Source organism: Cavia porcellus, unplaced genomic scaffold (genome assembly GCF_034190915.1).
Source record: "Cavia porcellus strain 051 isolate PalLab524CR breed Dunkin Hartley unplaced genomic scaffold, mCavPor4.1 scaffold_10, whole genome shotgun sequence".
NCBI lineage: Eukaryota > Metazoa > Chordata > Mammalia > Rodentia > Caviidae > Cavia > Cavia porcellus.
In genome coordinates, this window is record NW_026947493.1 from 39,233,561 (window position 1) to 39,254,590 (window position 21,030).

Sequence of the window (21,030 nt, forward strand, 5' to 3'; positions counted from 1 at the left end):
CATGACCATATAATTTTTTTTTTTTTGAGACAGGTTCGTGCTATGTGGTTTAGGCTGCCTTGGGCTCATTGTGTAGCCCAGACTGGACTCGAACTCACAATGATCCTCCTGCCTTAACCTCCTGAGTGCTGGAATTACAGAACTGTGTCACCATACCTGGCCTTGGCTACATAATTTTGAGATGGTTCCAAAGCCATCTTGGAAATTAAAGTTTAGAGTACCACTAAGCAAATGGGTATATTAATTTTTAAAAGTTATAAAAAAATAAAAATACCATTTCTACCAATTTTTGCATATTACTATAAATAGTTGTAATTGTTCCAATCAAATGAAAAGGTATACAATACAACCAAAGGTAACAGTCTAAGAAGTCCAAATTATTAGGCATAAGCACCATAGAGATATTTTGGGCTTCTTATTCAGATTTTACACTTTTAAGGTTAAAAGTTGCTTTTAAAAGTTTAAGCTACCATTTTAAAAGTATACAGTCAGCGAGTGACATGCTAAGCAGATATATACACAACCTTTAGTTCTATTCAAATTACTGCGAAGTACTGGAAATTATAATATACAGAAGCTGGCATCTGCATTTGCAGTTTGCTGAATGCAGCTTTGGGCTGTGGAAGGTGAACCCATATTGATAAGCAATACACAGAGAGGTCACAAAATTACGGGCTTTCAAGTCAGTGTGTCCCTCCTCCTAAGTGATTCAGGGACAAGTTAATTAACCTCTGAGGCTCGGTTTTGAAATACAAATTTCAGAAGTGTCTCTTCCAAGATTTTGAGGGTGTCACAAAATGAAAGGGGCAAAATAGAGTTAGCATAAGCCAAAGGTAAGATTCAAAGGTAAGATTACGACTAAGAAAAGCAGGCCAGAATTGCTCCAGAGAGACACCAACAGCTCAAGGTGAGGAGACAGAAGGTCTGAGGACTGACTGGGAATTTAATTTCAGTGTCCTGAGCCTCCTTCCACTTAAAGGACCAAGCATCAGGGAGGCAAACCTCAGTGATTACAAGTTTCCATAGCCATACAGACATGCACACTTAAGACTTTAGCCATCACATTCTGACACCACCATAAAAATAACTCTCTAATTGCTGAATACATATGTTAAAATTCTGTTTTACCTCACTTTTAGGACTGAAAAACAGATACAAACTGGATGATATTCTCCTAATATAAATAATTTTCTTTGAATAACCTCCTAACATTCAGCTATAACAATCTGATCAAACTTTTCTGCTATTAAAGAATACTAAACTTGACAATGGATGCTTAGAAAAGTCTTAAGTATAAGTGTCTACTTAAGCAAGCATCTTTATTAAATCATATATGTATTTTTATTGTTTTGAAACAGGGTCTCACTGTGAAGTCCAGGCTGGCCTTGAACTGATTATGTAGCCCAGGCTGGTCTTGAATTCATGGTGATTCTCCTGACTCAGGCTCTCAAGCCCTAGGATTACAGGCTTACACTACAATGCCTGGATACTTAAAAACAATAATTTGCCCACTTCTCTTACCTCAACAATTGACTATTAGAAATGCATTCTTAGACTAGCTAACACTTGTGTCCTCAATGATATTTTGAGCTAGTTTGTGCACAGCCCCTGCACCACAGAAAAGTATCAGTAAGTCTTATCTTACTTGTTCAAAGGCAGGAAATAATTTGTTTTTAGTTTTGAAGCTGTCCACACAAGTACTTCCCAGATACTTAAAACCAAAATAGATGGGATACTGTTGTGCATTCTTATGGTCACTATAAAAGAAACAACTAATTTCCATTTTCATGGATTGATTTGGAGACCAGGGTACCAGTGGGACTCTTAGGAGAACCAAATTTCCTCACTTAATTTTAGGCTTCACTTGGCATAGAGTACCTCCATACACATACATATCCAATTCTGGATTCCTTAAGTAATAGTAGGAACAACTTGATTAAATACAAACAGGTTAGATATAATAGAATTCCCATTCTCCCCGGAGTGATCCAAATAAACAGGAAGCCAGTCTCTCTCCCAGGACTTCTTTCCCTAAGAAACCTAAGACACTACACTTTTGCTCTGCTGGGCATTGAAGAGAAAACAAATGGGCCTGGTGACGGTGGCACAAAAAGGCTTTCCTGTGAGCCATTGAGAAAGAAAGAGCCCATAAACTGCTGTGAGACAAAACTGTCCACCTTCTAAGTGTTCTTCAGTCTCTCAGTTTTTGATAAACCCCCCAGAAAACAAAGATAATTCTGCTAGCCAGCCCAAAACTGAGGATACTTTCTTGAGCATGAAACAAAGCTGAGCTTCCCTCTTCCTAAAAGACAGAATGAGAAATTACTCAAATGCTAATCTGATCAAAGGCAATGCTGAATGCAGAATTGTGACAGCTGGAACACTACCAGGTCTGGTTAAATCCACTGTGTTTGTTCCACAAGTTTCTGGAAAATTCACAACTTCTCCATTATGCCATTTTCCTCTCCTCATTGTAGAAAAAAGCATACAGTTTGGAATAACTGTAGCTACCATCAAATCTTTGAAATGTTTGATTTTATAGAAAACCAACCAATTGTTAACTTAAGTGAAAAGAGCCTTATCTCCCACTTCCCCAGATACTTGTTTTACCCATCTGGAATGGTATAATTACTGATTATTCACCTGTTTATTTTCTCATCTAGACAGTATTAAAGCAAAAAAGTGAAAGTGGAACTTCTGAGTGAAAGTAGCAGCTCTAATGTACATGGTCAAATATGGCTTTTACCCTGGCTGAGTGTCATAGAGACTATGTGAAAACTTCAGAGTTGCTAACATACTGGCATTCTGGGATTCATTCAGTTTATTTCACATACTGGTTCTACTCCCTCACCTCACTTTGAAATATGTCACTCATCATCATTTATTCATTCACAAAATTGTTAACTGTCTTCTTATCAGGCAAAGTACTAAGTGCCAGAAATGCAAAGTTCATCTGAGAGGGGAAAACTTTCTTGAAGAACCTGGTGGTAAAGACAGAAACATAAATAGTTATAATCATGTGAGATTTACCTTTGCTGTGGTGCATAAATCTAGGCCAGAATAGATAAGGCAGCTCCTCTCCCTGTAGGAACCAAGCAAGACTCTCAGAGGACAAAGCTTTTGCATTTTAGCTTTTTTCATCCTGACACATTTGTATCTTGACTTTCATCACCTACTAGGAAGAGACCAAACGCACATAGAGCTATGATACAAAGCAGGCCCTGGCCAATGCCATTTGGACATAGAAAAATAAAGTTCTGAGACAGTTGAGACTAGAAGTAGATTTACTGAAGATAGTAAAGAAAGTGACATTTGCCACCGAACTTAAAGGATGACAGGGTTTATGCAAGCAGAGATGTGAGATTAGGAAGAGGGGATCATAAGCAACCTAAGAATACAATGTGCTCAGGGAGGTGGAGCATGGGCATCATTTCAAAAGGGAAGAATGAAAAAAGAAAGAAAGGAAGAAAGTAATAGAAAGATGGACCTCACTGACCTCATGTTTTTTCCAGCCACTATTCCTCATTTTCCTTTTTCAAGAACACTTGAAAGAACTGATGACATTCTGTATTTTCTTGATGAGGCTTTTCCCCAGCCTCCATGAAAATAACTCCTATTAAGATCAGCAGTGTCCTCTACATTGCTCAGTCTGGTGTTCTTCATCTCACAGTGATCTTGAACACAGCCAACTGCCCAATCTTTCTGCATAATTCATACCTCTCTGATCAGACTTTTTCAGTCTTTTTTGCTGGTTTATTGTGTACTAGTCCCTAAATGTCATCGTGTTCCACAACTTCAGTCTTGGACACTTCTCCAACATATTTACATTCTTAGAGGTTTAATTCAAAACCGTGTTCCCTAATACTGTTTGTGCCATCTATCTAAATTAAACTGAATATGTGACTTCTGTTAGCTTGAGCAGTTTGTTAGGATTGTGTTTTCAGCAATCTTTAGGAAGTGGCAACTTCTCATTCCCAACGAAAAATAGACTTACTTCCCTTTCTTGTAAGCAGCTCAGTGTTCCCATCCTAAAACAGAACCCACTGTGTTTCCAGGCATCTATTTCACCTATCTTTGAGAAACTCTTGATAGCAGATCTTTTGACTTTAAGACTATTCTTAATAAGATCTACAACTAGGAGGACACATGACAAGTTTAACCTGTTTTACTAGTCACTTCTCTGCTGCATGAAAAATACTCAACATACACAATTCAAAAGAGGAAAGATTTATTTTGGTTCTTGGTTTCAGAGGTTTCAGTTCATGGTCAGCCTGATCCAGGGCAGAAATATTCCTGTGGAAAAGCATGGCACAAAAAAGTGTGTCACCTCATGGTAGCCTGGAAGCAGAGAGAACAGGAAGAAATCCCAGGAAAATCTATACCCTTTAAAAGCATGTCCTCAGTGGTTTACCTCCAACGGGGTTTCACCTCCTAGTAACTCATTCAGCTATAAAGTCCTCAATCAGTTGATGAGATCAGTATCCTCATAATCCAATTCCTTCCAAACATCCATCAGAACCAAAGGCTTCAAAATGAAGAGCTGTTTGAGAGAAACTAGTATTGCAATGTTATATGAGACCTAATTCTCTCATTCTCTAGTACGAGCCCTTCAAGTGAAAATGAATTAATCTTGTTATGTTAGCTTTCCATCCCTGTGACAAAATGCCTAACATAAACAATTTAAAGGACTAAATATGTATTGTGGCTTATACATTCAGAGGTTTTAGCCCACTGTCATATTGTGCTATTGCTTTCAGACCTGTAACAAGGCAGAAAAACCATGATGAAAGGGTACAGTGATTGAAAACTGCTTACTTCAAGGTAGATAGGAAATAAACAGGATAAGACAGCCAAAGAATTAAGAAGCTGCGGACCAGTTATAGTCTCCAGAGTTACTCCTTCATGGTCAGCTCTCCTCAGAGAGGCCCCATCTCCCGTTTTCATCACTTCCTGATACGGCCATTAACTATTTCAGCAGTGGATTAATTCACTTGATAAATTTAGATCCCTTGTGACCTAATCAGTTCAACACTGATTGGGTTCAACTGCCACTTCAACTGGCAACCAAGCCCTTATCACATTAGTATGTGATGCTTTTCAAGTCCAAGTTCCTAGTTCCAGAAAGCAATCACTCTCATACACACACACACACACACACACACACACACACACACACACACACTGAGCTTTTTGGTCTAATATTATGTAATTTTCATTCCTTAAATATATCACAGAAGATGAAATTTTGCTATCAGAATATACAACACAGAGCAGGTAATTCTCCATAGTACACAGAAATAGCTTTAAAGAAAGAGGAAAAATTTGTCTGGAAATAATGGCTCAGAAAAAATGATGGCTCAAAACTTTGTGAAAAGCAGAAATAAAGACTACCATCTTGATATTATTCATTTTATGTGCCGCTATTGGAAAGAATGTATTTTTGTCCATTTCTTGCAGACAAGCAGAAAGCCACAGGTACTATTTCAATTCATATTCTGAGAAACCAAGAAATATACAAGTCAGCCATCTACAATTTGGTGATTAACAGGATGTCTAGACAAGGTCTCAGTAGAATAACATTATTAATTGAACAGCAGTTTTGGTTAATCACAATAGTAAAAGTAATTTTTGGAATAAATATTTTATGAATGTTCCCATCAATAAAGTAAAAGGAAATATTTTAATTAATTCATTTGTAATAATATCAGGATTATAAAAGGCAAATTCTGTTAGAGGGCCTAGAGAATGATCTAATACTTCTAATATGGAATGTTTTCATCTAATTGTTTCCAGCTAATGGCATTGTATGTTTCAATTATGCAGTCAAAATTCTTTTTATGTCATCTATCAAGATAATATTAAAGTCCATTAGTGTGCAAGTAGACCTGCCAAATTATCTGTTGTTATGTATTGTTTTATTCTTTTAAAACTGTGCATTCCCTCACTTCATTAGTAAAATAATTTTCAGTGAATATGGAGAATGTGCACTATGATTGACCTTATTTTCTGTCACTCTAAAGACTTGTCTTATGAAAAAGGAGCAAATACATTGTCCAGTTATCTCTAGTATATACATAAACAATGGGTATTTTAGTAAAACAGAGTTAACCCAATAGTTTAGCATAATCCATGAGCTTACACTATATAAAAAGGAATACAGGTTATATTAAATACATATTTCACAAAAATTCAAAAACTTAATCTCTTTTAACTTGATCTTCATAAAAATTCATCTATGATTATCTGTTTAAGCATTTGTTCTGACTTGATCAATGTCTTATCCCCAAATCTTTCCTTGAATTTTGACAGAGCTTAGTCTAGTGGTGCAATCAGAACTACAAAGCTTACATCCAATTACATAATTTTAGCCATCTAACATTTTGGTCAACTTTTTCTATTTGGCTTAGAAGACAGTTTGCATTAGAATCATGTAACAGTATTGTGAATTGAGAAGAAATTGTTCAAAAGAAAAGACAAACTTGGAAGGGAGAAAGGAAAGAAAGAAAAAATATTATTGGACACCAGAGAGTTAAGATAGTTATACAGTTATGCAATTAGTTTCTCTTAGTTCATTGAAAAGGAAGGTTTGTGCTAGTACTTTTTGGAAAAGATTTCATGCTTGTGTCTTGTACTCTGAATAACTACTATGAAGAATACACAATGTCTTAATTATTGTCACTTTCCTACTAACTGTCTTTTTGAAATTGTTTTATTTTTATTTTTATTTTTTCCATCTAAAATCAAAAAGAATTGTGCAAATATTTTTTTATGAATTAAAAACTGGTGGTCAACTTATCACCAGCCGAATTAAATCAGCAGGGCATTGAGTGTAGATGTTCCACCTGAGGAAAGTTGCCAGCATAAATAGAGACTTGGAGAAGAGCTAGGTGCTGTGGGTTTCTCTAAGTGTTGCTATTTTGAGCTGTTGGTTCTTGTGGAGGAGCTTGTCATGACTAGCTCCCCCAACATGAGTTTGACCATTATTGTCAGAAGAGCTCGGGACACTGTTGGTGAGAGTGCTCTGGTTCACCTTGGGGGAACTCTGGTCCTTACATCATGCATCGCTTCCTGGCTCTGGAAGGGAAGATGTGTTCTGTTTAATCTCCAGGAAAAACTCATCACACTGGCTTTCTGGCATGTACTCAACTGTTCTAATTGTCAGAGAAGCTCAGGACTTTCCTGTCCCTGAGGACAGCTATGGTGTATTTCAGGACAGCCCTGGTCCTTATTTTGAGTATGACTTCATGGCTCCAGTGTAGAACCCTCAAGCTACCAGCACAGCTCCTTCACCTTGCTGGCATCTCTAGCTTCCACTGCTGATCTTTGGGCCTTCCCAGCACAAATCTGTAAAACAGACGGGGGTGAGTCCTTGTGGAGCTGTAGGCCTCCAGCTGGACTTGTGTGAGGCATTGTCATAGGCTCTAGGCCTTCATCTGGACTTATGCAGGACATTTCTGTAGGATCCAGACCGTTGGATGAATCTCCTGGGTCATTAGTGTTGTGGACAGATTTCCTGCACTTTCCTGTATTTAATTCTGGGTGACCATCATAAAATAATAATATTATAAATTCTGTGTCCTGATTCTAATTGTTCTCCTTACAACCCCTAACTACAGCAGGTTTCTTGAAAAAAAAAAAATCTTATAAAGTTTCCATCAAGGATAATGGAATTTTTATCTTTATGTGTATGTTTATATAACAAAGAAATTTATGAATACACTATTAACTGACACATTTTCTAGACCTGTTACAAGAGGTGGAAGTCAAACTCAAGTAAATGAAACAGACTTAGTTCAGGTCCATGTTTCTCTATTACAGTAGAACTTTTTTCCCTAAAGGAAAGTGGTCTCCTGTGAGGGTTTCAAGCTCAACTTCATCAAATTAGCTCTCCATACTGGTAGTTGTGAAGTGTTTCAGCAAGGCTAAGTTCACTCCCCAGGGGTTTCTCTTCAGCCTTCTAGCATTTCTTCCAGTAAATGCCAATAGACCAGCCAGTAAGTGCTGATGAACCTACCAATAAATGCTTCTGGACTCAGGTATTCTGAATTGAATGAACCTATATTAGTAAACACCAAAATATATGTTCTCTGTAAAAAAGATTAATAACATACTAATGTGTACCTTAGACATCACTCTTGTCTCAAAAGGCCTCAATATAAAGAGTAATAATTCACCTTTAAATTAGCCTAAAGGTACAGATAAAAGTGTTATATTTTATTCTCTAAAGTAAAGTCAATTATAAGAGCAGAAAAATAACACTTCTTATAGTCTTCAACTATCATGAAGGCATTGGCTTTATACTAGAAAACCCTATAGCACTAAGGTAAAATGTTTATTTGTATCTCTACTTAGCTCTTAACTATAAGAATGATAAGAATAATGATTTATGTTATTTAATCTGCCAGAGTTTGATGTGGAAAAAATATCAGAATATAAGAGCTATCACACAACTATGAATATATTATTCAGTAAGCTATGTCCAAGGTAAAATTAGCAGTACAGTTTCTAAATTTCTGTCCACGTGCAAAACAGAAACAATTCAGAAATGGTCTTTTGCAGCATAATTCATTCATTCTACTTCTCCTCAATGCTTTCTCTGCAGTGGAACTGAAAGTGACCCAGAGTATCAGTCATTTTAATTCCAGTGGATATAAAGAGATCCATTTGGCTGTAACTTGCATATTGCTCTTTGGAATTCAGAAAAAACCTGCGCTGTCAGTGTTTATGTCACTAGTATTCAGGTTGCCCAAATTCTTTAAACTAATTTTTAAGGAAAAAGATCATCTTCAAAGAGAGTTCTCTAAGATATGTTATATATACTGAAAAGGTAGGCACAATAATCCCATGCATGGGTCCATGTATCAGTATGGGTACACAAACAAGGTGATCTGAGGGGTCCTGGAAAATATGTGTTACAGTTCACTTTTCTCATTATCTTTGTATAAAAGCCCCAGAAAAATTAACTTTTAACAATATCTGATTTACAGATTAGCATTGACAACCTTAGTAGGCCCAAATTTCAAAAGATCACATGTGGTACTAAAATAGTAGCATCAGCTGGGATGGGGGGAAGAACTCAGCAGTATGATAGAATTAGCAGTGATATCCTTGTTATTGTATGTTGAGAGGAATTAGAATCTCTGTATTCTAGTTTAAATATATTAAAAGATTATGCTATTTTTTTAAAGAAAATCAGTGCAAAATGACAAGTGGTTTAGAGTGTTTCTGTAAGAACCTGTGATCGGAAGGTAAAATTAATTATGGACAATTGGATAACTTCTGTTTCTGTAAAATAGCAAAGCTGATATGTATCTTTTAAAGGTTTTTGTCAAGTGAAATGCAAAATAAAAACAACAATGATGTGATAGAAATAAAAAAATTCTTCAAATCTGAAATTGTCTGCAGTATTGAATAGGTACTATTTTGTACAATTAGATTTTGTTTTATGTGTCTTAAACATACATTTATTGTAGAATTGTGAAACATAAACTAAAGGTGCATAAACTAAAGCTGTAAATAAAAAAAACGCTGTAAGCCATAAACTAAAAATGTTTAAACACCATATTGATTATAGCACTTTCTTCTCAACATTAAAAGATGACATCTACCAAGATGAACAATTTGATATGTGACATGACATTAAAGTTTCTTTTTAATCATTTTTAAAAATCCAGGTCACACTTCATTTATTAAAATGTAAGTCATTTCATTAATATCACTTCTTCATCTATGATAGCTTACATTATACACCAAGCCTACTGAAAGTCTAAAATACAAGTTTACTGTGTGGTAGGCAGAATCATCGGCCCCAAATTGTAATCCCTATAACCTGTGGCTAATTACTTCTCACATCAAAGGGAGTAGTTTAAGTTTGCAAATAAAATTAAAAGTGATAATCAGATAGTCTTAAAAATAATGTTATCCAACATTGTTCTATCAATCACTTTCCTGTCATGGGCACAAAAATCTCTGGCAATCACAACTTAAAGGGGGAGAAGTTTATTTTGGCTCATAGTTTCAGGGCAATTAGTCCAGTTGGCTTTCTCCAAGGCAGAAATGGCAGTGTAAAGGTATGGTTGGTGAAAACTGGTCACATAATTTTAGACTGAAAGCAGAAAGAGAAGGGAAGAGCTGGGGACAAAAATAAACCCTTTCAGGTCATGCCCCTGTGACCCACCTGGTCTGACCAAGCCCCAGATTGTATAGCATAGTTGACTATGAACTCATCATTGGTCCGCTGATGAGTACAGTTCCCTAATCATTCAATCACTTTTCAAAAGTTTCATCTCTTAACAAAAGACTTTTGGGGAATATTTGAAATGCAAAACATAACAATAGTCTAGGTGGATTCAGTGTAATCACCAACAATCTTTATAAGGACATGGAAGTAGAAGAACCAGGACAGCACCCTGTGAAGGGACTCCAGTGTTGCTAGTTTGAAAATGGAAGGATGGCATCTTAAGTTAAGGAATGCAGAAATTCTAGAAAACCTAGAATAAGTAAGAAGACAGACTTTGCAGACCTTTTCAGGGATAATGCCCTGATGACATCTTGTTTATAGCCCCGTGAGACCCATTGCAGACTTCTGATATTCAAGACTTTGTAATAATAAATTGTGTTGCTTTAAATCACTAAGTTCATGCAAATCTGTTGCAGTAGCAACATGAATATAACAGAATTCTTGGTCTACACATGCATGAGGAGATACACAAACGTACACAAATACACACACACACACACACACACACACACACACACACAGATAAAAGAGAGTCCATCCAGAAACTAGAAATGGCTGGCAGATGTCTTCTGACATAGAATTTAGTAAGAAAATATCCCAAAGTTGTGAAGGCACCACTATTTGCTGACATAAAGAAAAAAATGCAGTAAATATATCAAAAGCTTTACTGTGTAAGACATCATACAAATAAATGCAAACAAAATTAATAAAATTAAGTAAATAGCCAAAGAATTTCTACAGATAATTCACAAAAAAGTAAGGAGCTTGTAAAATATGAAAATGCTTCAGAAGTTATAAAACATTGTAAAAAAATACATTTAGAAATGTCAATTTGCTCATTTTATTGACATAGTTTTTAAGCTCTACTAAGGGTACAGCAAAGCAAGCATTGTTTTTTAGCGCTCTGGCAAGATAAGAGATGCTGCAAGCTTTTTTTGTTGTGTTGCTTTTCACTGACACTTAATTATACCTATTTATCAGGTTAAATATTTCAAAATAACTAGGAAAAAAGAATTCTGAATATTCTTACCACAGAGAAATCATACAAACTTTCTAAAATCAATTTAATAGTGCGTAAAACAAGCCATAGAAGTATTTGAAGGCACTTTTACTGTAATTTGCTCCTAGGAATAAGACAAGAAAAAATATAGAAGTCCAGGCATGGTGGCACACATTTGTAATCCCAGCACTTGAGAGGGTAAGGCAGGAGGATCACCACAAGTTCAATGCTAGCCTAGCGACATAGTCAGTTTAAGGCCATCAGGAACTACATAGTGAAATCCTGTCTCAAAACAATAAAACAAAGCAAAAAAGTACTAATATTCATCATAACATTTATAATTTAAAGTCACTTTCAATAATAGAATATTGCTTAAATAGATTACATGTGATCAAATGTATGTAGTCATTAAAACTAATTTATTAAGAGTAATAATATGTGTTCTAAAAGCATAATCATGATATATAGCAACTACATGAAAAAAGGTAGGAATTATAGTAGAAAGTTATTAGTGGCCTCATGTTGTGGTTCTCCAAAGGGGTGGGAGAGTGAGACAGTGCAACTTCGGGAAGGTTATAGAAGATTATAGTTGCATCCACATGCTGCCAAAATGCCCAAAAGGCACTTCAGCTTAGAAAAGGAATATAAAGGAAAAGGAGACCAAACTAGATTGTCAAGTAAACCTGCTCTTGAAAAAGTGGAGCCAACATAAGGCAGTAGAACTCCAATCTTCAATAGTAGAGCTATCCAAAAATGTCATTTGTAAATATTTTATAATAAAGATATGGTGAAGAAACAGACTAACAATAGAAAGTCAAGAAGATAAATTTCTTCAGCTATTGAAGTAGCTATTTTTCATACCTATCAAACAACTTAGAATAATCTTAGACTAAAATAGGTACATCAATTCTGTCCTCCAGGAATTGCAGTGTCTCTGACTCTATAGAATAAAAATCATTTTCTCAGTATAATAAGACCAGAAAACAATATGAGAAGCTATGAAAGCTGTACTCCTTGCTTGCATTTATTCTTTGAATCACTAGTATACAAAGTATAAATGATGTCTTCTATTTCATTTTACCACAATTAATCAGCAGAAAGCTATTGCATTTTCATATGATACAATTAACAAAACAATTTAGTAGCTAGATAGAATTTACATCTCAGAACATTTTAAATAATTAAGCACATGATTGCTATTTAATTGATAAGCAGAAAGTTTTGATTCCTTTTCTGGATTCTAAGCATTAAAATAGTGTAATAATAAGTATAGTATAAATTGTTCTACAAGAAGTTAAAAATGCTATGAATAATCTATGCTTGTTTGTAAATTCTATATCAAAATCAAAATCTAAGAGAAATATCTAGAATTATTTTCCCTCATTCTTGTGTTTGTTTATGGTTTTATGAGACAGTCTTGCTATGTAATCCAAAATAGCCTCAAACTCGCAATCCTCCTGCATTAGCCTCCCTAATGCTACTTGCATATTTTTGAGAAGGCTATTAAGGTGACATAGAAAGGAAATATTCTCTTAAGTTACAGCTTTGTTTAAAATGATATTTTTCTTTTATAATTTCATAGAAGTTATTAACACCTATTCTTTATATTTAGGAATGTCAGGTATAAACTTTTTAAGATACATATTCTTTTCTTCTTTGCAGTTGGTTGGTTTTGTGTATGCTTGTTATGTGATCAGTATTTCCATGGAAGAGGAAGACACCTGTAAGTACTGTTACATTTCCATGTGGGTTAATTTTAGATTTTAGTTATTATAAGACTATGGACCGCTTCATATTTAAAATCCAAAATGACTAAACTAGGCATAATGATGCTATAATTAGAGGTTGACAACTAAACTGCACACAAAGCAGGTGAAAACTAGATTTTGGTGGTAACATGCATATAGACTCAAGGGCCTGAAGACTGCTGTTATGTGATGGTCTTACTAGGTTTTCAGAAGGGACCTAACAGTAACCAGAGTAGATAATAAGAGATTGCTTTATCTATCACTGAACATTTGATGTTGGTGGCAGAATTTTGAACTCTAATAGTAAAATATAGTACAATGCATTATAGCAAAATCCATATTCATAAAACTAAAAAATGCTATGATAAAATCAAAATTACAACCTTCAAAGTAGGATATAAAAAGTACAAGAGATACTACAAAAGAATAGGACACTTAGAAACTGTCGTATTTTAGCCCCAAATAAAAGACCTACAGTTATGTTATAGCGATTTAGCAACAGAGGGCATCAAATGTCATTTATCGAGCACTTGCAAATATGTAAGGCATTCTTTTCGCAACTGTCTTACAGGTTCATGTGTTACCAAAGAAAATTTAGATTTATTTTCTAAAAGTTATTTATTATACACAAATCAGAGCTAACTAACCTGGAGATTTACCACTGGCATTGCAATTATATTCAAAATTGTAAAATCAATTATTTAACAAAAGGAAAATAAATAGCTAGCCATTTATAACCTCTTCCTAGAACCAAATTTTAAAGGAATCCGATGTTGTACCCCATTAAATATGTATAGTATAAGACACACAGATTGGAATCCAATTGACAGTAGGATATCTTTTCAATTTATTTGGTTAACTGTAAGAAATATTAGACCTTGTGTTTAAATTTATCAGATGATAAAGACATGCACAAGTATTGTATCATATATTTTGTATTTTACTTGGGGATTTTTTTAATACTAGATGAGCCAGAGAGTTCCTTAAACTTCTAAATTGTAATGACAATACATTTTACTTTGATGTTACTTTTAAAATTGTGGTTCCAACAGTTCCATTAGTTCTACAAGCTGACAAAATTAATGTACAGAAAGTAAGCAGCAGTATACTTCAATTCTCAGCCAAGACAGACTGCATGGCCAGAAATAATTGGTTGATTAGAAATGACTTTCACTGAAACTGTGACTTAAAGAAAGTTTTTGGGATTTGGGCTAAGTGTATACTTCAAAATTTGATACATTAGTATCCCAGCTGGATCTCTTGTGAAGTATTTTTGAGAAGGTGTTCCTCAAGCCCACCCTGACAAAGAACAGTCCTTGTTCTTTTTCTCCTCACTAAACTGATGGGAGGCTCTGAATAGATGCCAGTAATTCTGTCCAATCTTATTTTGGAGAAATGGCAGAGTTATCATTAGTCTCTTTTTATCTAGTAGAGTAAAATAGAAAAGACGTTTTCAAAGTCTGTGATTTTAAGTAAAACTAGGAAAAACAAAATGACATGCAAAATAAAAGGCTCATCTGAGACAGGTAAATGTCTTTTGACCTTCTATCAGCCCTCTTTTAAAATAATGATGTCAGTGAATATGGATTGTATTGCTACTAGCAGACAGGGTAGTCCCATTGACTTTGATTCCTTTAATTAACTTGTTTCTCTACAGAAATCTCTGAATCAGCTATTTTAATGCCCATCAAATTGAGATTGAAGCAGTTACTAGCAGTCTCATTCTATTAATGGTTTAATTTTAGTATTTATTATTAGGGCCATACATTAAGTTACCAAGAGGCATCTGGATGTAATAGCTGCATTGCCATCGATTCAAATAACATTCAGAGTCAGAAAGAGCCTTAGGTGCTCAAAACAAAATAAATATGCCCAACTTAACATGATAATCTGCTGTAAGACAGAGGACAGTGAAAAGTAATCACAAACCTTTTAGTCTGATAGTTCTCAAACAAGGTAATTTTACATTTTTATTGAAAGAAGGAGGAATATAAAGTGCAGATGTAATTAAATTTTTCCAGGCTCTTCAGAAGGAAGATGTGAGCAAAAAGTAATGTCTACAGCCAATTGCAATGATCTCATAGACTGGGGCAATTTGTGCCAACACTAAGCTTTTAGGCAAAGTAACAAACTGATCTTACCAACCCACAGACAGGAAGATATGTCTCTGCGTTGTTTTTCCAAATGCAAAATGCAAAAAAAGAAAATAATGTTGGTAATTTTCCAGTCTGTTGATGTATTTATTCTGAAAGATAACTGTAAATATAATGTGACAGTATTTTCATAAACAATATATCATTTATCATTCTGATTCTTGTTCAAATTATTGAAAATTTCTGAATTGTTCAAAACACAAAATTAAGCTCTGTCTAATGATGAAAACTGCTAGCTAGCCTTAAAAATTAACAACCCTGCTTCTCTCCTTTTCCATAGAACTAATATTTCAGACAGACATTTCTGAAGAATAATAAATACTTGAAGAAATGTTCATTTCCAGCCACCTATCATTTTACTTGCCTCTTGGCCTTTTACCTATTTCTTATAAAGATTATGATCTCAGGTCAAAAACAATGAAATAAAACTGGCAAAGGCATAGTGCTACGTAGGGTCAATACGTTTTATCATTTGTCATAATATAAAAGCCAATTTATATATCTTATTTCTACTTTTTATTTTTTTATTTTTGTATATCAACCTCTGTGAATATTTTTGGGAGGCTAAGATCTTTGGAAACTGTAATCATAAAAGCTTGTCAACATCTTGTTTGTGAATCATCTACTGCTACAAATGAACTTGCCAGCTTTTTACTGTCTTGTTAAGACTTGCTGAAAACAATGTTTGTAATTCCAGGAAGTGTGGAGGCAGGGCAAAATATCCTGAAAAGTAGTGCTTCACTTATGTAAATACTATCAGACTTTCCAAAGGATCTGCTCAGCACTACTTCATGTTAAGTTTGGAATTGCACCTGGGACTTCTTTTGTAACTCCCACTGTCTTAGTCTGGGTTGTATATGTTGAATGGTAAAAAAGAAAAATATACTGGCAAATAAATAGTTTTTGAAAATTAAATGAACTCTTCAGATGTGGCTTCCATATTTTACACTGAAAAGCTCAAAATAGGTCCATTTGAGTTTTGTTAGTGCATTTTTGAGGAACTCCTCATTAGAAAGAAGTATGACTAATAGAAAAACGTGTGTCTCTACTGCCCTCGAAGATTCCTGCTGGCTAGTGTTCATGTATATACCTATCTGCTCACGAATTCCTTCTGAGAGGATGGATACAATGTTACCATAATACTGATATGAGTTAGAATTTTTTTAAACATCCTATCTCCTAAAGCTTTACTAGAAATTCTAACCAAAAAAATTGACTAGCTTGAAAATTAAGTTCCAAATTTTCTTTCCTTGATTTATAATAAATGGGGAAGATTCAGAAAAGTGATGGCTGCAAGGTCAGGAGAAGGATATAGAAGAGGTATGCATGATTCTCAAAATAGAAAACAGGAAAATGTTGAGAGAATCAAAAATGGAGAAACCCATGAGAATTGGGAAAGAGTGATTCTGAAGTCATGGCTGACATGTTAAAAGAATCAGTGTTTGCCCATTCTGAAATTAAGGATCTCCTGGTTCTCAGAGAGTGGACTTTATTTTAATAAATATTTGGTCATTGCCTTGCAGGCCAGTTTCCTCATCTTCCTCACAAGAGCTCAGAGTTAGAGCCCTAAGCATTTCTCCTCATTTTCTGAAAGGGGTTTGACATAGAATTACAAGCACTGAGCTAGAATACATTCATGAAAGAGAGATCATTGTTTAGAAAAGTGCTTTTTACTTTGCATTTGATGAAGAAATGCTTGTTAAATTTATATTATTAATTATATTGAGCCTGGAAACTCATTTTTTTCTAAAAGATTTCAAGATCTCCAGGTTTATGAGATGATACTATGTTAGGTTTAGAATTTGATAAGATGTTTTATGCATTTTCAAATATTTATGGGGTGAAAAAATGGAAGTCCTGAATTTCCTTACCATCATTAGGTTTACTTTTAATGCTTTTGAATGTCAAATGTAAAGATGGATTAAATCTCCACTGTACTACACTACATGAGAACAAGATTATGATTTTGTGGACCCTGGAACAAAGCAACTCTGAGAGAAGAGAGGCTCATTGCATCTAAAATAAGGCAGATACTAGGGACTGGACTCATCTGTAAACCATGTCTAAGGAGATAAAGCTACTGGCAAAGGGTGACAACCAGTAGCCTGTGACCTCACCCAGCACATGGGTGGAAGGCCGCACAACACAGCATAAGCTCCAAGCTAAAACACTGTGGCTAAAACACAACATTTCAATCCATGAGTAAGTATTAAGAAATTCTTTCCCAAGAAGAATATCATAAGCACCCAAATGCCAAACCATGAATCAAGATACAAAGAGAAACTGTCTGTCTCCAGGCACAAAGAGAAACTGTTTCACTAGAACCAGCTCCAAAGTCAGCATCAGGCTTGGAAAAGTTCTTCTTAAGTCAGAACTTTTAGAGGTCAGCCTGACTAGTGATCATCTACAGTCATCAATTCTGCTCTTCTAACTTACTCATCTCCACCTACAAGTCTTTTCCTTAGTTTATCATGTTTTTGCACACTTGCATCTTAGAGAGCTCCCTCCCTTTCTCTCTGTCTCTCTCTCTCTCTCTGTCTCTCTGTGCGTGCGTGTGTGTGTGTGTGTGTGTCTACACACTATCTTGCATACAACTGCCAATTTCCAAATTTAGTGGCTTTTCTCAGGCTAGATTAAGGCAACTATGATAAACTGCTATATGCTTTCACTGCACATTGTGCTTTTTCTTTAGGAATACTGTACACAATTGTAATTTTTAATATGTTATTCACCAGAGCCAGGCTTACTTATTGTATATAATGAGTACTCTGTACAATAATCAGTGAATTAATACTATTTATATCAAGGTATATGAACAAATGAACTCAGAAAGAAGTATAATGCTTCTATTGACAAAAACTGGACAGAAAATCTTTCCTTTTTTATCCTCCACTTGCACTTATACAAATGACTACTCATCACTTAAACTACAAACCTGAGCATACTCTTGGCTCTTCCCTTGATTCCCATGTCCGGTCACCAGATGACACATCTTCATCTCCTCTCTCAGTTCTTTTGCACTGTTATCACAGAGTAGTACTCTACACTGGATAGCTTCTGTGTTGGAGGAAAGTCCAAAGTAAGGAACTAACAGAAGTGGAAACTGGTCAGGGTCCACTTCCTGCTCTTAGACAGAGGTCTTTGCTCTGTATCCTCTTGTGATTGATATATGATACAGCTGTTCACAGCCTCTTTTATAGAGACACTAAACCTATCCATTTAGGCACCACCCTTCTGAGCTAACCACATCCTCTTCTCAGTGCATCAGTGGTCCCTGAACATAACTGTGAACCTGGGTTCCTTTGTTTTTTAACTACTATATTCTCCACTTACAGAGTGTGGGGATCATGTCTAAAGCCCCATAAAATCCCAGAATCTGTTTTAGCATATGTAACATCATAATAAATCATTAAATGCTTATTGAGTAAAATACATAAAATAGCAACTATCCCACGTCACTGTACCCACATATTTTCTTGACTCTAATATTTAAACTTCCCATTTCAATACTATAGAAAGAAATCTGATTAATTCACAGTAAGTTTTAAATGCTGTTTACTTCTATTCTCTGGAAATTTTCCTTCATTACTCTTAGTCAGTATTCCATCATTGTGACAAAATACCTGAAATAACCAAATTTTAGAGAAGAAAGGTTTTTTTTGGCTCATCATTCATGATCACTTGGAATAATGGTTTTGGAAGTACGGTAACAGAAGAAGCAAATGGAAGAAGTGGCTGCTCACCTGATGTTAGCTAAAATGCAAAGAAACAGAAGGAGAGGAGTGTGCATCCAGTATCCTCTGCTATGTCCTGCTCTCAATGATATAACTTCCTCCTATCAGATCCCACCTCAAAAAGATTTCACCCACCAAGAGGGGACTGCACCTTAGTATGTAGTCCATCCAATGACATTTAAAATTCAAAAGCATAATAGTTACTAAGAATGGCCTTTTGTAACAGATAATTGACATCAGTGAGCAACGGCCACACTCCACTATTTTCTTTCCACTTGAAAATTGATGTTAGAAATTACTTAAATGAATAAGGTCTTAACTCTGCTAACATCTACTTCTGTGACTATTAACAAATCACATTATCTCTTTGGAGATTATAAAACCATTCTGCATATCTAACATTGTGATTCTACAGACTATGGCAATGAATGGGGATATTACAAATGGAATCAGACATATCACATTTTTATTCTTCATTGATTTTCAAGCAGTCAGTCTTAAAATTCATTACAAACTACCCTGATCTCTCTACTCTAGTAATAGCATGTGAAACATCAACCTGTTCCCAAAACAAGCCCTCTCTATGAATGCCTGCCATATTCCTAATTTTCTGCCTCAGAGACAGTGTCTTAGTTACTTTTCTCTTGTTTCTGAGACAAAATACCTGACACCCAAAGTTAAAGAGGGAAAAAGTTTATTTAGTTTACAATTTGTGGAAGTTTCAGTAGGTAATCAGCTGATTCCAAGGCAGAATGACATATGGCAGAGAAGCAACAGTTCATAGCAGTACAAGACAGAAAAAGCAACAATGGAGAGCAGCAGGGGGAAACACACCTCTTTCTGCCCCTTTTATCTTATCTAGATTGCTGGGATTAGGGCAGTGCCAGTCCAATTGGTGGATCAATCCAGCAGTCACCCCCCCTTAATCCTAGCATCTGTAATTCCAGCATTGTACTATGAATCAGTCAGAAAATATAAATTCAACTGCCTCCAAGAAAACCTACCCCCATGACTACATGAGGCTTTGAGGGGGACATCCAGACACAAACTATAACATTTCACACCTGGCCACCCAGAAATTGATGTATGTCTATTTATTCAGAAGGCATTTAGTCCACCTCCAAGAGTTGTCAAGGTCTTAACAGATTCAACAATGCTGCAAAGTACAATCCACAAGTCTCTTCTGAGTTTTAAGGCAAACTCTTAGCTATGAGCCCCTGTATAAATTTTTTAAAAGTTTAGCGTTTCCAGAATTCAATAGCACAGGATACACATTTCCATTCCAAAAGTTACATACAGGGTGATACAAAGAAATAGAAACAAAGCAAGTCCAAACAGCAGGGCAAACATAATAGTTCAGTGTGCAGCATCTGAAGCAACCTATGTTAAGATCTGAACTCCAAAGGGCTTGGGTGGCTCTGCCCCTATGGCACTGCTGTTGGTTGTAGCTCTCATAATTTCTCTCTCTTGGATCCACTCTGCTTCCTCCTTGCAGTTTTTCTCAGACAATCAAAGCTCTTGACTTCTCCAAATTTCAGGTGCTTCCATTGCCCCTTTGGCTTGACACCCACAACTTCAAACAGTGCCCTCAGGGGTACTCTTCCTGGGCTCCCAGCCTTTCTGAAATCTCTTTGGAAGCTTTCCTGACCCCACAACTCTTGCATTCTGCACACACCTAATGCCAGTGCAAACTGGATGATGCCAAGGCATGCTACAAGATGGAGCAGTAGCCAGGCTTTCCTCCCTCTTGGTTGTAGGGGTCAAGTGCCTCAAATGCTGAGAACTATGAGTCCAATTCCAAGGAACAAATTCTCTAGAATGCCACCACTCTGGAACATGTGCTCTGTGGCTTTTTTTTTTTTCTCAAAGCAAAGTATTTCACTTTTGCAATTTTGAGGCTGAAAAGGGTGGATTTCTCCTGCTCCTTTTCATACCCTTAGATCATCTTTTCTATTCTCCTGATCCTTCTCAGAAGTTAATATCTCCTCTGCTCTGTCTTTGCAGTCCACAGCTTTACTGGAGTTTCCTTTATGTCCAAACTAAAAACATTTTAAATCATTCTTCTAGGATCTTTGCTCTTGATTATCAACATAAATCTGGCTAAAATCCCCCAGTAACAGCCATGCCACCACTTCAACATTAAACTGCCTTGAAA

The 21,030-nt window shown here is 35.6% G+C and overlaps 1 protein-coding gene across 6 annotated transcripts in view; it reads left to right on the top strand.

The window, feature by feature from the left end:
• Positions 1-21,030, top strand: part of Nkain3 (sodium/potassium transporting ATPase interacting 3) — a 614,497-nt gene that overhangs the window by 553,132 nt on the left and 40,335 nt on the right. For 5 of the 6 annotated variants that reach the window (XM_063257371.1, XM_063257368.1, XM_063257369.1 and 2 more), the window contains one exon: positions 12,903-12,963. Coding sequence is in view for 5 of the 6 variants with exons in the window: in XM_063257368.1 (XP_063113438.1) it covers positions 12,903-12,963 (61 nt within the window). In the remaining variant the exon portion in view is untranslated. Of the gene's footprint in view, positions 1-33; positions 287-12,902; positions 12,964-21,030 lie in introns of those variants that run through there. The other variant, XM_063257372.1, reaches the window with a different exon arrangement.